General features: G+C 39.8%; 1 protein-coding gene across 1 annotated transcript in view; it reads left to right on the forward strand.

Annotated features, from left to right (window-relative positions):
* maml2 (mastermind like transcriptional coactivator 2) overlaps positions 1-10,594 on the forward strand; it is a 31,656-nt gene extending 21,062 nt beyond the window's left edge. The window contains exons 2-5 of the mRNA XM_026329441.1: positions 2,963-4,156; positions 8,679-8,840; positions 8,961-9,069; positions 9,156-10,594. Coding sequence (XP_026185226.1) covers positions 2,963-4,156; positions 8,679-8,840; positions 8,961-9,069; positions 9,156-9,991 — 2,301 coding nt within the window. The 3' untranslated portion in view covers positions 9,992-10,594. The remainder of the gene's footprint in view (positions 1-2,962; positions 4,157-8,678; positions 8,841-8,960; positions 9,070-9,155) is intronic.
* Positions 10,595-13,095: the final 2,501 nt, after the last annotated feature.

Genomic DNA, 13,095 nt, shown 5'->3' on the forward strand with positions numbered 1-13,095 from the left:
TTCAGGGCTCTGGTGAATAGATTAAAGGTTGGCGAGATTTATATTTTGTAGAGCCTTGCTTTCATACTGAAAGACAAAACCTTAAAACTCTTAAACCTATACCCTTCAAGCATGCATGGCTCTGAGGGCAGTGCCACTGGTCTGACAGATGGTACCAGGAGCCCTGGTGTTGTGTCCCTGTGACGGCTCACCCGGAGCCCCATCCACAGTGCTCAGCATCACCAAACTACTCAGCTTGACACACAAGCTACCAGCCTTCTAGCTCCCAGGAATAGATTATCTCTGTTGACATGGCCAAGGTCAGGATCCTCACTGCCACAGTCAAAGGGTATCAATAAGCAGCACTGACAAGGTTATGTTTAAAAATGAAATCTATTCTTGACTCATTAAAATGATTTTCTGGATAACATTCAAAGCTGTGTGTATTATGTTATTTTTTGTTTATTATAGCTGCAAGGAGTCTAGGTGAGAGCTTTTCTAACAGAAATCATTTTGTCAGCTTTGGTTTTGTATTAATAAACTTGTTAAATGAGCATTCTGCTCACTTCTAACATATCCACAATGGGCAATTTTACATTTGCCAACACAGAAAAAGAAGTTAGCTGTTATGTTTTCGTCTCTTATATGATGAGTATATAATACATATGTTTGAGCTTCTCATGCAGCAGGAGTCAATTTCAAAGTGATTCAGAGCTTCTAAGCTCATTAAATGTTAATCAAAAAAGCTATTTTCAGATCGCTTGGAGATCTGTCATGAGAATTTTAGGCCAGCTTAGAGGCCACTGCTGAGTGCTGAGTGAAGAGGATGATCCTTTATTTCTTGGAAATGTGCAAAATAAAGTGTTTGAGCTTGAATATTTTCACCTGACTGTGATCCTGCAAAAAGTCTTGAGAAGCTTCAGCTTTGAATTTTGAACTAAGAACTACTCTTGACCACAGTCAGTTTTTAAGTGGCACAGGAGCAGTAGTGAGACAGCCCTGTCTCACAGTGGCTTTTTGCAGCACATCCACAGTCCTTTCCATTATTCATGATGTGTTTTCTCAGACAGTGCCTGAACTATGAGGAGTACCTCCTCCCTGTCTTCTCCAGAAAGAGCCCTCCAGAATGAGAGAAAGTATACAGGAACAGAAGTAGCAGGCCTGTTTTTGTCCGCTTTTTCAGAAAAACAGATGTCCAGTAGTGTATAGAGAGACACATTGTTTAATAGTCTAGATCTCAGTGAACTGGTGAATGAGATGCACTAGATCATCTTACGATCTGCATGTCCACATATATGAACAGGATTTCTTAGTCTCCAGTCTCTTAAAAACTTTTCTACTGAGCATTTCTTTTGTAAATTTCTTAACTATTCATGTAAAATTTGAATAATTTCGTCCCCTCCATGTATTTTCATTCATGTCATTAGGTATTTGAGGTGTTTGAATTATTTGCCCTTTTTTTTAACTTAATAAAATTAAATTTTGCCATGTTGAAAGTCAATTACACATAATTAGTGGATTCATAGTCACATGTCAAACACAAACATTTTCATACAGTAAATGACTAAATTACTGGAATATTTTTCATAATCAAGGTATTTATAGATTGTATGACTCTATAGTGAATATATTTCAGTTCTTAAATGATGAGGGGCGTGCCTCCAGCTACAGTGACAATACATGGTGACAAAAAATTACATGAAACAAATTGGTCACTCTTGCTTGATTTGACATTAGTCTCCTGCATCCCAGAACTCTTTGTGTTTGACTGAACAGATTAGAGATGTAGTAAACTGCAGGATGTTCTTCAAACCCTCAGGCTATGAATCATCTTAATGTAATGTGTGCCAGCAGGTAGAAATAACTCAAATTTGCTCCAACAGTGAAATATGCAACATACTGTTAGTCCTCTCCTGTGCTGTACAATCAGAGCCATTTTGTTTCCATGCAGGAACCATATTAATACTGCAATGGCCACTGGATAGGCAGTTTCTTTGTCAGCGAGTTGTAGCTAGTGAGTCATATGGTCATATGAAGGAAGCCATTATTTTGCTGACATGATCATAATATCTATACCTGAAAAAAAATATATAAGCAAGGTTTTGCTATGATACCTTGAATATTTTGTTATGATTGTTAATTCTACAGTTTTATGGGTGATACTAAATGGGTAGAATTATGACTCATGGCTGTGTGTTTATTACCTTAAATGAAGACATGGAGAAAGGACAAAAGGGAGGTCTGATATCTGCACCAGCATGTTAAGCAGAATCTCAGCCACAAAGGAGAAACTCTGCTATCTGACGAAGCACAATGGAGGAAAATATAATGTATGCAAATGAGGGAGGCAGACAAAGAGTCTATTCTTCTCTCTGCAGTCTGTCGACTGTATCAGGTTCCTAACTATCTTCTCAGCCATTCCACTGCACTTAAACTACATTATAGAAAAAAAATTCACAGTGCTGCAACAACATTTGATCCTTTGCTGCATTGAGCTGCAAGTGGGTAAATTTTAAAAAATATTCAAAGCTTTGTATGTGTTATCTGTATCTGTCTTTATGATCCTACTGGGTGATTTATATATGAACGGGAACATTTGAGTTGTCATCATTGCCAACTTATAAGTTGGTCTAGTGAATAAAAAAACTGTCTATAAATAAATATCTTAATCTTTCTAAGTTTTCCAAGTTGGTCAAGTGTAGAGAGCAACCACAGGCCTTGGAGCAAATTGTGAAACTGGATTAATTTACATGGTGATATGTTGAGCTTGATGTAGACTGTAATGTACTCAGGGCTATCACTTTGATTTAAATAGGCTAAAAAGACAGCTTTTGAATTAAGTGAAATACTTTAAAGTCTTGTTATGGAAATGTTTTCTTTAAAATAAGACTTTTACTGAGTTCAGACTCAATAACTGTTACTGTCTTTTTTTAAAAAAAAAAAAAAAAAAAACTTAAGAATTTACTTCCTTTGTGTTTTGCAGCTTCAAGGATCTTTGCGAAGGAAGATTGAGGGGCATGCACCAGGACACACACCAAAGCAGAATGGGCTCTCCTGTGGTTTCTCTGGATCAGACTTCAAGAGGGTCCGTGTAGACACCAGTGGTCTGGGACATGGGCCCTGCAACCATAACCTAACCCAGTCTCATGCTCTGCAGGGGCCCTCAAGCATGGGCATGCAGAGGAAGAATTACATAATGCCCCATGGAGTGGGATCAGACATCTTCAACATGACCTTGAAAGAAATGAAAAAAGATCCCACTGAGGTCCAGTCTTGTAGTCATTCAAATGCAGAGATGATTTTTGACTTCAAAGATGAAGGTGGTGGTCAGATTGACCCGGAGCTCCAGGATCTGTTTGATGAGCTGACAAAGACCGTGCCCCCATTGAATGACCTGGACTTTGAGAAGATGCTAAAGCAAGAAGATGCGTTTGGACTAGAGCTAGGTCGGCCAAACTCTGCAGGAGCAGCTGCAAGTCTGTGTTCAACCCTGGAGAAACCAATAAAGACAGAGCACTCCCCAGATTTTGGCCAGGTACATGGTGGCTCGCCACAACTTCGACCAGCTTCAGCAGGGCCCTCATTCACGTTGACCAGCACCTCATCTACCACCACGTCGCAGAAAGGGAACACTCAGGCAGGACACCCCAGGGCCATGCCCTGCTGGCCAGAAATATCCCATGCAGAGCAGCTGAAACAGATGGCAGCAAACCAGCAGCAGCCAAGCTCTCTCCTACATCACCACCACCACCAAACACCACCTGCAGTACTGACCAGCTGGGCTCCTGCAATGAGCACACCCTCCTCCGCCAGCGCCTTTCCCCAGGACAAGGTCTCCAGTCCAACAGCTCTTAACCAGCAGAGAAACAACTCCCAGAATAAGGGAATTAACAACTGCCTCTTTAAGTCAAATGGCCAGAATGGCTCCCATCATTTGGACATGAAGGTTCTCAACACCAAGCCCACGTTGCATTTCAGTCCCAAAGCACCTCAATCTGTCAGCCAGCCGATACCTAAGACTTCAGCCCAGCAACAACAGTCATCATCAACAGGCCAGAATCAGCCACATTCACTTCTCCACTTCCAGAACCAACAGCTCTCCACATCAGGGGCTGTTTGTCTGCAACCCAAGTCTGTTGCTGCAGGGCTGCCATTCAAACCATCACAACAGCGACAGGTATGGGCTCTGTCCAGCTCTGTTCCTCCATATGTGCAATCAAGCAAAAATGTTTTATGTATAGACTTTCCAGGAGTTTAATCAAAAATGTCCTTGTGTTTAGCTTGAAGTTTTTACCATAAATACGATGTCAAGCTCATAACATTTTACAACTGCACAGGCAATTAGAATTTACTCTGCAATTACCAGGTTTTCAGTGATATAGCATCATATTTGTGATTAAATTACAGAAAAAAACATCAATGACACTGGATTTATGTATGGAGTTCATGTAACCTAAGTCTATACCATCATATGTTATGGCAAAAGTACAACTAGGGCCATTAAATTATGAGATATGTCTTTAGTTAATGGCATTGACCACAATCTATATCACAATTTTTTATTTCTTGTATAATTTTATTGACTTTGCAGCAGATGTTAAATATCTGGCTAAATATTTTTATTGGAATGTATAAACAACAACAACAAAAAAAAACAAAATAGTAACATAACTCACTCACTTTAGTCTCTTTAGCCTCATAAGTCAGTTTCAGGTTGCTCATAGCAGCCAACCTGCTGTGTAAAACAGCAACAATGCACTGCTGTTTGTGTAGGGCTTTATCATCATTGTTCTAGCTGCTGTCTGTGCCTTTGCTGTTGAATATGTATTTCCCCTGAAAGTGTTTTGACGATGACACAGATTGCCAGAGCATAGTAGATTAACATGCAGGACTTCTAATTTCTCTGCTTGTCATGGTGGCTCCCTGTCAGGGCACAGATATGCACAGCGGGATTTGCTAATTGGAGGTTGTTAGCTACAAGGGACAAGTGCTGGAAAATGACAGTAATCTGCTTAGCCTGGTGCCGGAGGTTGAATCACTGATTTGTTATGATTGGGGAGATTTAGACTGTCCTCTCTTTTATTTTTGCACTAACAGTATATGTAGTTATCTGTGAAATGATAATGCAAGCCACACAAGAGCTTTCATAACCTCTACAGATCAAGGGAAGTGCTCGAGTGACTGGGAGAGGGCAGAAGGGGTGAGAGGGGGAGGGTGTAATAGAGCCATGGAAGTAAACAAGGTAGGATGACAAATACATCACCATGTATGGGTTTAGCAGAGCCAGTTTTACCACTATACCAGGGAACCATTTACACTCTAAACATGTTGTTGTGCGCATTCATGGGCTGTGTTAAAACTCTACATAAAAATGATTAAGATATCTAATTTTTTCAGAATTCTAAATGAGCCAATAGAAAATGCCACATAATTTAAAGTAACAGCAGTTTTAAAGAAGGGGAAGAGGCTTCGAAAAGTGGGATATCAAACAAGCAGAAACAAACAGCATCAAATGGATTTTGATAAATTATTAAAAAGGCAAACTTTTCTTAAGCCCAGCGCTCTGGTAAGTAAAAGCTCAGTCACCTCTAGTCTTTAAAATGCTGAGGACATGAGGGCTTGAGTTTATATGGGGTTTGGTAGGAGAACTTTCCACAGGGTATTGTGTTCTAATACACTGTTTGTTTGGGCAAATATGCAAACACAAAGCCAGGGATATGATAGCATAGGAAATGTGTAGAAAAAACAGAGCCACCTTGGAATTAAATAAGAGTTGAAAAAGTCTGATAATGGCATTTGTCTTTTGCAGTCAGCATGGATAGGGTTACAAGTCAAGCTAATGAGAAAGGGACAGCTCACAGAGAGGAGAGGAAAGGAGTGGAGTCTCTTCCCACATTTGAATTGAATTAGTAATGCCAGAGAAATAAAGGTCCTGAAAGAGGGCCCTGATCTCCTGTGTAGCACTAGTGACTGACACTGGGCTTCCTCCCACTGAGTGAAGCTGAAGCCTTTTTTTAAAACAGCCAGAGATGTGATCCTTGGTGCTTGTTTGAAACGTCTTACAGTTTCATAATTGTTTGCTGAGTCAGACATGTCAGAATTCAAATCCACCACTCTGCATTTGTCCAACACACAAAAAATACCTCATTCACTTTAAGTGTGAATACATTCTCTGGCAGCAGACATTAGAGGAGGACACTAATGCATTATGAAACCTGAGTTGTTGTGGTTGGTGGGTCATCAGTAGTTGTTGCAGTGTCTAAGGTAAAGAACTCATGATAGTCTCAGTAGCAAAAGATCTATTTAAATGCATCAGCTTTTTGTTTTTTGTTTTATTTCTGAAATAAAAATCATTGTGTAAGTATGGAAAACATCTAGCTTTCCTCCCAGTATTCAGAAACATGAGTGCTGTTTATGGATGACTACATTTCATTCAACCACCGGTCCAGCTGCACAAATGATGTTTTAGAGCTATTCAGCAGTCTTCGATATTTTGATTTGCTATTCTGAAATTGTTAATGTTACATATTCTGTTCTGTCATTTCGAACAGTCTAATTATTCTGCTAGAATATGAAATTGTTTTACCTTTGTGTAAGACTTTAAGTCCCTTTGTTCGGTTACACTAATGTATGTTTATATTTTTAATTATTTCGAAACATTTACCTTCAGATTTACATTTACAACATTTGGTCTTCTCCAGGATGACACCTGCTCAGCAAAAGACAACACTGTTAAATCAAGTGAAGACTGACATTTGGCAGCTATTTCATCACCTGGCTGCTTGCTTCAGCTAATACAGATTATCATTTAATACTACAGGAAGGCTTTCTGCAGAATAGAGTACTCTCTCCTTACCAAAAATTTAGAAATCCAAATTACAGCTGTAACTAAAGATAAAGGTTTGCTTGCAGTAAATAATGACTCCTCAACGCTTGTTGATGATCTTGTGGCACAACATCCCACAATCAGGATAAGAGTGGAACCACGGGGGTAGAGCCTACCAGCTTATTCTGGCAGTGCTGTGAAGGGAGTACTTGTTTCCTGGGAAAGGGAGCTGCGGCCAAGTCCAGATGCCGAGGGGCTCCCCAGGGACAGCGTCCTGAGTTCAGACTGGAGGAAGTGCTGTGTGAGAGCCGGCAAGGCTGGGCCTGGATCACTGTCAGCTGCCTGCACTGCCACAGGATGGGAGACTAAATCACTCCACTCCTTCTGAGGCCTGAGCCACATGTGGTATTCATTTACAACAAGCTTGTGAAGAATGAAAGGCGGCAAAAAAACATGGAAAACAGCTTTATGACACATCAGAATGACAGTGAGGTTTACTCAGTTGAACATGTTAAAACACCCCTGATTGGCTTTTTCTTACAACAAAGGTGGAACAAACCCTCTCCAGTGTCCCTCTGTGGGGAAAGTGTCTGTGATGGTCAGAATTTCTCACAGTCTTGATAACTGGATATAGTGACTCAAAGCCAGTGACTCTACTTTCTAGAGTAACAAGAGAAACCACTGTTTTGATGTTTTAGTCCCTGTGTAACTTCATTGCCATGGTTGGTTTGCTGTGTGGGTTGAAGTCAAGCAGAGAAGGTGAATATTAGCTCATGTGAAATGGCTTATGTCTGCTGATCAGTTTCAACTTCCCTTATTTTTGATTCCGGTCTCCTTAGTTCTCCAAATTTCAGCCCCATTCATTTTCACACAGACACACACACACACATATGCCTACATACAGATAAATATACACACATGCACACTTCCCTCTCTTTTCTTTCTGTTTTTTTCTTCAGACCACAAAGTCACCACCCTGCAGAGATACATCATCTGCCTCAAAGCATTTGTCCTTTAAGCAATAGCCTCTGCTAAATGCACTGTTAGATTTCTAATCCATTTCACCCTGGGAAACTTTTTAAGTCAACACAATGATTGACATTGTATCCACAGCAAGTGTTGACTTGGATTTGGTGCGCATTAACCTCTTTCATGACAAATGCTTGAACTTGGTAAAAGCTCAAGCACAGTGAGAGTGTCTTTGGGTCCACAGGTTTAACTTGGAGAGACCTCAGATACCCATGATGATGAATGCTTATCTGCAAAAGCACATGTTCAGGGGAAGTTTTCAAATGAGAACAAGCTTAGGTGTCTCAGGTTCATGCGAATGCTGCTGACTACAACATTTTAATCAGTGTGATAGTGCCAGGAGCCAAATGGCTTTCTGGAGGATGGAATTTATTCTTGCCAAACATAACACAGTGATCAGTAAAGGAGAGCTTATTAAATGGAGGTGGTCATGGTGCTGGTGCTGAACTCCCCATCGGCACACATTTCCTGCTGTCTCAGGGATTCTTTCCACTCTCTTTAGACATAATTATCAAGGGAGAAGCAGGCCTTGAGGAGGGCTCGCACTCCCCCTTCCAAAAAAAGCCACTCTCTAAGTCTGCCGTCTTCATCTGCAGAGGGAGTAGCCTTGACCACATTCTGGAGGTTGAATAGCATCGTTGACACCAATCTACAATGTCTTGTAGAGTTTTGCCCCCTCGTGGTCAACCTACATTATTGCATCGTCTTGGTTTTGTATTTTTCTACAGCACTTTGCTCCAATCTCCAAGCACTTAGCAGAGAAGAGGCAAAAAGACATATTTAAAAATTAACAAGTAGCACCACTGACACTAGTGTAAAAGCATCATGTGTCTATTCTTCTAAGGGTGGTCCCTCTGGTCCAAGGCTGCCCACTAATGGAAGCTTAGGAGTCATGTCAGCCCAGTCGCAGCCACGGCCCCCAGCACTCAGCACCCAACAGAAAGGCCCCATAAAAACTCAGGCCATGCAGAGACAACTTAACCAACAGCACACCATCAGCAATTCAGTAAGCTACTTCTACATCACACATCTTTCACCAATTAATAAGCAGTTCAGACTTTGAGAGGTTGTTAGAATTGACTTAATCACAATCTCAGCATTCACAACTTTGTCTTTTTCTCTTCAGGACAAAGACAATACACATGATCAGTTCAGTCGTCATCTCACGAGACCACCACCTGACTATAAGCAGTCAAGAAGTATGGTAGGAGTTCAACAAGGAAACATCTTCATAGGTACTGTACATTTCTGATGAGACAGGCATTCATTATGTGTTGCCAAGTGATTAATTGTATTAATTTTTACTGCTATTTTATTTTAGGTCAGAATTCCTCCCAGTCATCCAGCAATGGCCCTGAGAATGACCTACAGTCCATTTCTTGTCACCTGCCAAGTGGGTCTAGTTCAAAGATGAGTCCTTCGCGGTCAGACCGCAGATTTGGTATTGGGACTGACTGTCATCTGAGTTGTATCAGCCAATTCCAGCAACATAACAATCAGAATCGAATTGGACTAAATCAGAATAAGCCTCGGTTCTTGGGGACGCCAGGAACATCCTTTGGGATGAACACTGTAGCAGGTATACAGCACCCAAGAACAACAGCTGACCTGCATTCCTCGGGGGTACCAGGACAGGGTCTCGGAGGCTTGATGACAAATGTCAACATGGGCTGGGGCTCAACCAACAAGCAAGTGACAACTGGACTCAGTGCTAGGCAGCTACCCAACTCACTACAGTCACATGGTGCACAGCTGGACATGCCAAACCATCCATACCCGCAAAGGCACATGGGCCCTCCCAACCAGATAGCACCAGACATTGGTATGCTTCCTCTTAACCCTTCGATAAGAGACACAGGCCCAAGGCCAAGCCAGCCAATAATGGGCTCTCCATCAGCAGTAGGAAACCTGAACCAGGCCTCTCCTGAACAAAGGGTACCTGCAGGCAGCTTTGCAGAGCCCAGTCCCAGCTCTAGCAGTTACCAGAATAACAGAGTCAACCGTCTGACCTTTGACTTCCTGCCAGAGGGAGACAACACAGTTCCCGGAATCAACACAGACTCGGACTTCATAGACTCTTTGCTGAAGTCTGGCTCTGGGAGTGACGACTGGATGAAAGACATAAATTTGGATGAGATCCTGGGTAGTCACTCCTGAATTTGGGTCACAGGTTGCTAAACATTGACCTGCAAGCTCAAAGTATAGAGGTTATGTATGTTAGGTTGAAGGGGTAACATTTGTAAATAATGTTAAACCCATATTATTTGCTATCAAAGTATACTATATGATTTTGTATTGTATTTACTGTGAAAGGAATTTGTCTTTTCTTCTTCTGTCCTGTACACTGCTTATTTTGTTCCTGGCATATTGGCCAAGAAACAGCTTTTCTTTACAGTCACTGCTTTTATGGTCTGTTTGTCATATTCACGCTGTAGCGCTGACATATAGGATAAAATACCAAAATCCCACTGTGAAAAGTAAATGTTGCTGTATTGCTTTAAAGTTACGTTTCTAAATCCACATCGACTATTTAGCATGATATGGTATTGACCCTCAGATGTTTTGCTACCATAAACACAGAATCTGCCACATCACATGTTTTCTTACTTATTGTTCAAGTATTTTTATCTGTGGTAGTTTTTGATGCAATTTACATAATGTAACCTTTTTTTTTTTTTTTTCTCCAGTGATATTTAATAATTATTGGGATAGTAATGAACCATTATAATACATGTAATTAATAAAATGGATTTAAATAAACTGTTGCTTTTGTTAGTTTTATTCTTGAACAGATTTGGTTTGTGATTTAAAGCAGACTATCATTTATAAATGATTTTCTATGACCTACACTGTTTTAGTAAAATATAGTTATTGTAATACTATGGTATAACCTTAAAACATAATTTAAATAAAAAAAAAAAAAAATTCAGTGCAAAGAGATCTGATATTGCTTTCTCGTCGTTATTTTCAAGTATTGTTGTCTGTATTTTTCTTTGGGGAAGTCTTCTGCACATGCTTTTAAGTTTTTCATATCTTGTAAAAAAAAAAAAAAAAAAAAAAACTCAAAGATGAGACTTCAAGTCAAATAGCTCCTCACAATGCAGCTGCAGCTCACAGGCGTGTAATTACTACACTTTTCCCAAGTGGATTAAAGCCACTCTTTGTTCACTGTAGTACACTGGCAAATCCTGGTGCTGAACTTTATAACGCAATTAAGAATTAGTATACTGTTCATCTAATGATCATGCAGAATGAAATTAAAAGTAATACTTTGAGCTATGTTATAAATAGGTTTATCAATTATATAATCTTATCTTTCATTTCCATTAAAATATCTTAACATGCAATACCAAGTACAATACAATGCCAAGCGTTGTTAGAGAATTTTAAGTAACGATCACCTTAAGTCTACAATAAATAAAATAAAACCTAATATATGTCACATCCATGTGACTGTGTGTGTTTTCTTTTTATTTTTTAATAAGCTACCAAAACAAGCAGACTGGTTAGAGAGAAATGTTGTAGAAACTTAAATGAACACTTTGATTTGAGTGTCAGCTCTAATTTGAGATTTGATTTTTACACCTGCTTGTATTTTCTTAAATATGTTTCTGTTTGTAGTCCTGTCCTACGTTTGCAGGCCACATGCTGAAAGACTACAATACCCATATTAGCTTTTGTCAGAGATACACAGGTGTTTTCCATGGAAGCTAACTAAAGAAAAGACTATATGTGCACACAAGCGTCCTACCATTCTGTTTGGCTTTTCTGAAGAAAGCCTGCGACTAAAAGCTTGGAAATTACTACATTTAACGTCGAATCCAAATCCAAAGGGACGTTTTTAATCCATACATGATTTTCTGTCCAGCGCCTCGGACAGGTGAGTATAATGTACACACGACAAAAACAAACTATTTGATACAACCTCTCCCAAAGAGGCCTGTTTTGTGTTTTCTTTAAACAATCAACAGCCTTGCTTAGCCACTGGGTGAAAGCATTAGCAGTCATTTATGGTTCTAATAATTTATTTTGAAGGTTTTCATCGGAATTAGCAATATGCTGTTATGTCTAACTTGACGTTGTTTGTTGCGTGCATTCTGAAAATGTATGACGCGTTCACCGGAAATTTTAATGAAAAATGAAAAAAAACTTTTAAAAAGAAGTTAAAGTGCTAGTTTAATATACTTTAATAAACACTTTTCCCGGCTCTGTATATTTTAACTATAATTAAAATAGTTAAAAAACTTTGAGTTCTTGCCAAAAGTCAAAGATACTAATTTAGTTTTGTCATCGTAGCTCGGTGTTTTCATCTACATTCGGGTTGTTCGCTTTCTGTATGGTTAGGGTAGCTATTACTTTGAAATGAATTTACCGGAAGTGTTACCACTGTTGTGTGTGTGCATAAACGCAAATTAGATTAATTGACTGCTGGAGTTTCTCGCATTGACCACTAGAGGTCAGTCAACATTTTTGAATGTAAAACATACTAGTACGTGTCAGTTAGCTAGCTCGTCAACAAGGCTGATGACTGTAGTTTACCTAACTAACCTCAGTGGAGATTAAACCGAAGGAAACCACGCGGTATTCTCGTTTCTGCGCGGAAACTAAGCTGTTGATTTTGCAACAGCCATACTGCCAGAGCCAAAGCTATGCCACAAAGCTTTCCGGTACAGTGGCCAGACAGACCATCATTTATGCAAACTATCACAAGTGCCCTCTAGTGGTCACAGGCAGGAACCACGACAACGTTTGTTACGAATGTCAGGACATAAGTCAATGTAATCAAGACGTACTTACTTTCAAAATGAAAGATATTAAACAATTCTCACGTGATTAAAGATTACATGGCGAATTATCGACCAACTACAATGTCTATAAAAATATTCACACCCGCCCCCCTATTGATTTTATAGATCAAGCATGGTCAATAAACTTTGGCTTTTTTTGACATTAAAAAAATCATTACAAAAAAACTCCTTAATGTCAAAGTGATGACAGGTTTCTACAAAGTTATGTAAATCAAATAAAAAATATGTAAAAATATAAGTGATTATATAAATATTCACTCGCTTCAAGTCAGTATTTGCACCTTTGGTTGCACTGAGTCTGTGTGGATGTGGCCAGGTCTCAAATCCACACAGACTCGGGCTTGCACATCTGGACGCTGCAATTTTACTCCATTCTTCTTTGCAAAACTGCTCAAACTCTATCGGGTTGCACAGGGATCGGGTGTGAACAGCCCTTTGCAGGTCCAGCCAGAA

The sequence above is a fragment of the Mastacembelus armatus genome, chromosome 13 (genome assembly GCF_900324485.2).
Source record: "Mastacembelus armatus chromosome 13, fMasArm1.2, whole genome shotgun sequence".
Taxonomy (NCBI): Eukaryota; Metazoa; Chordata; class Actinopteri; order Synbranchiformes; family Mastacembelidae; genus Mastacembelus; species Mastacembelus armatus.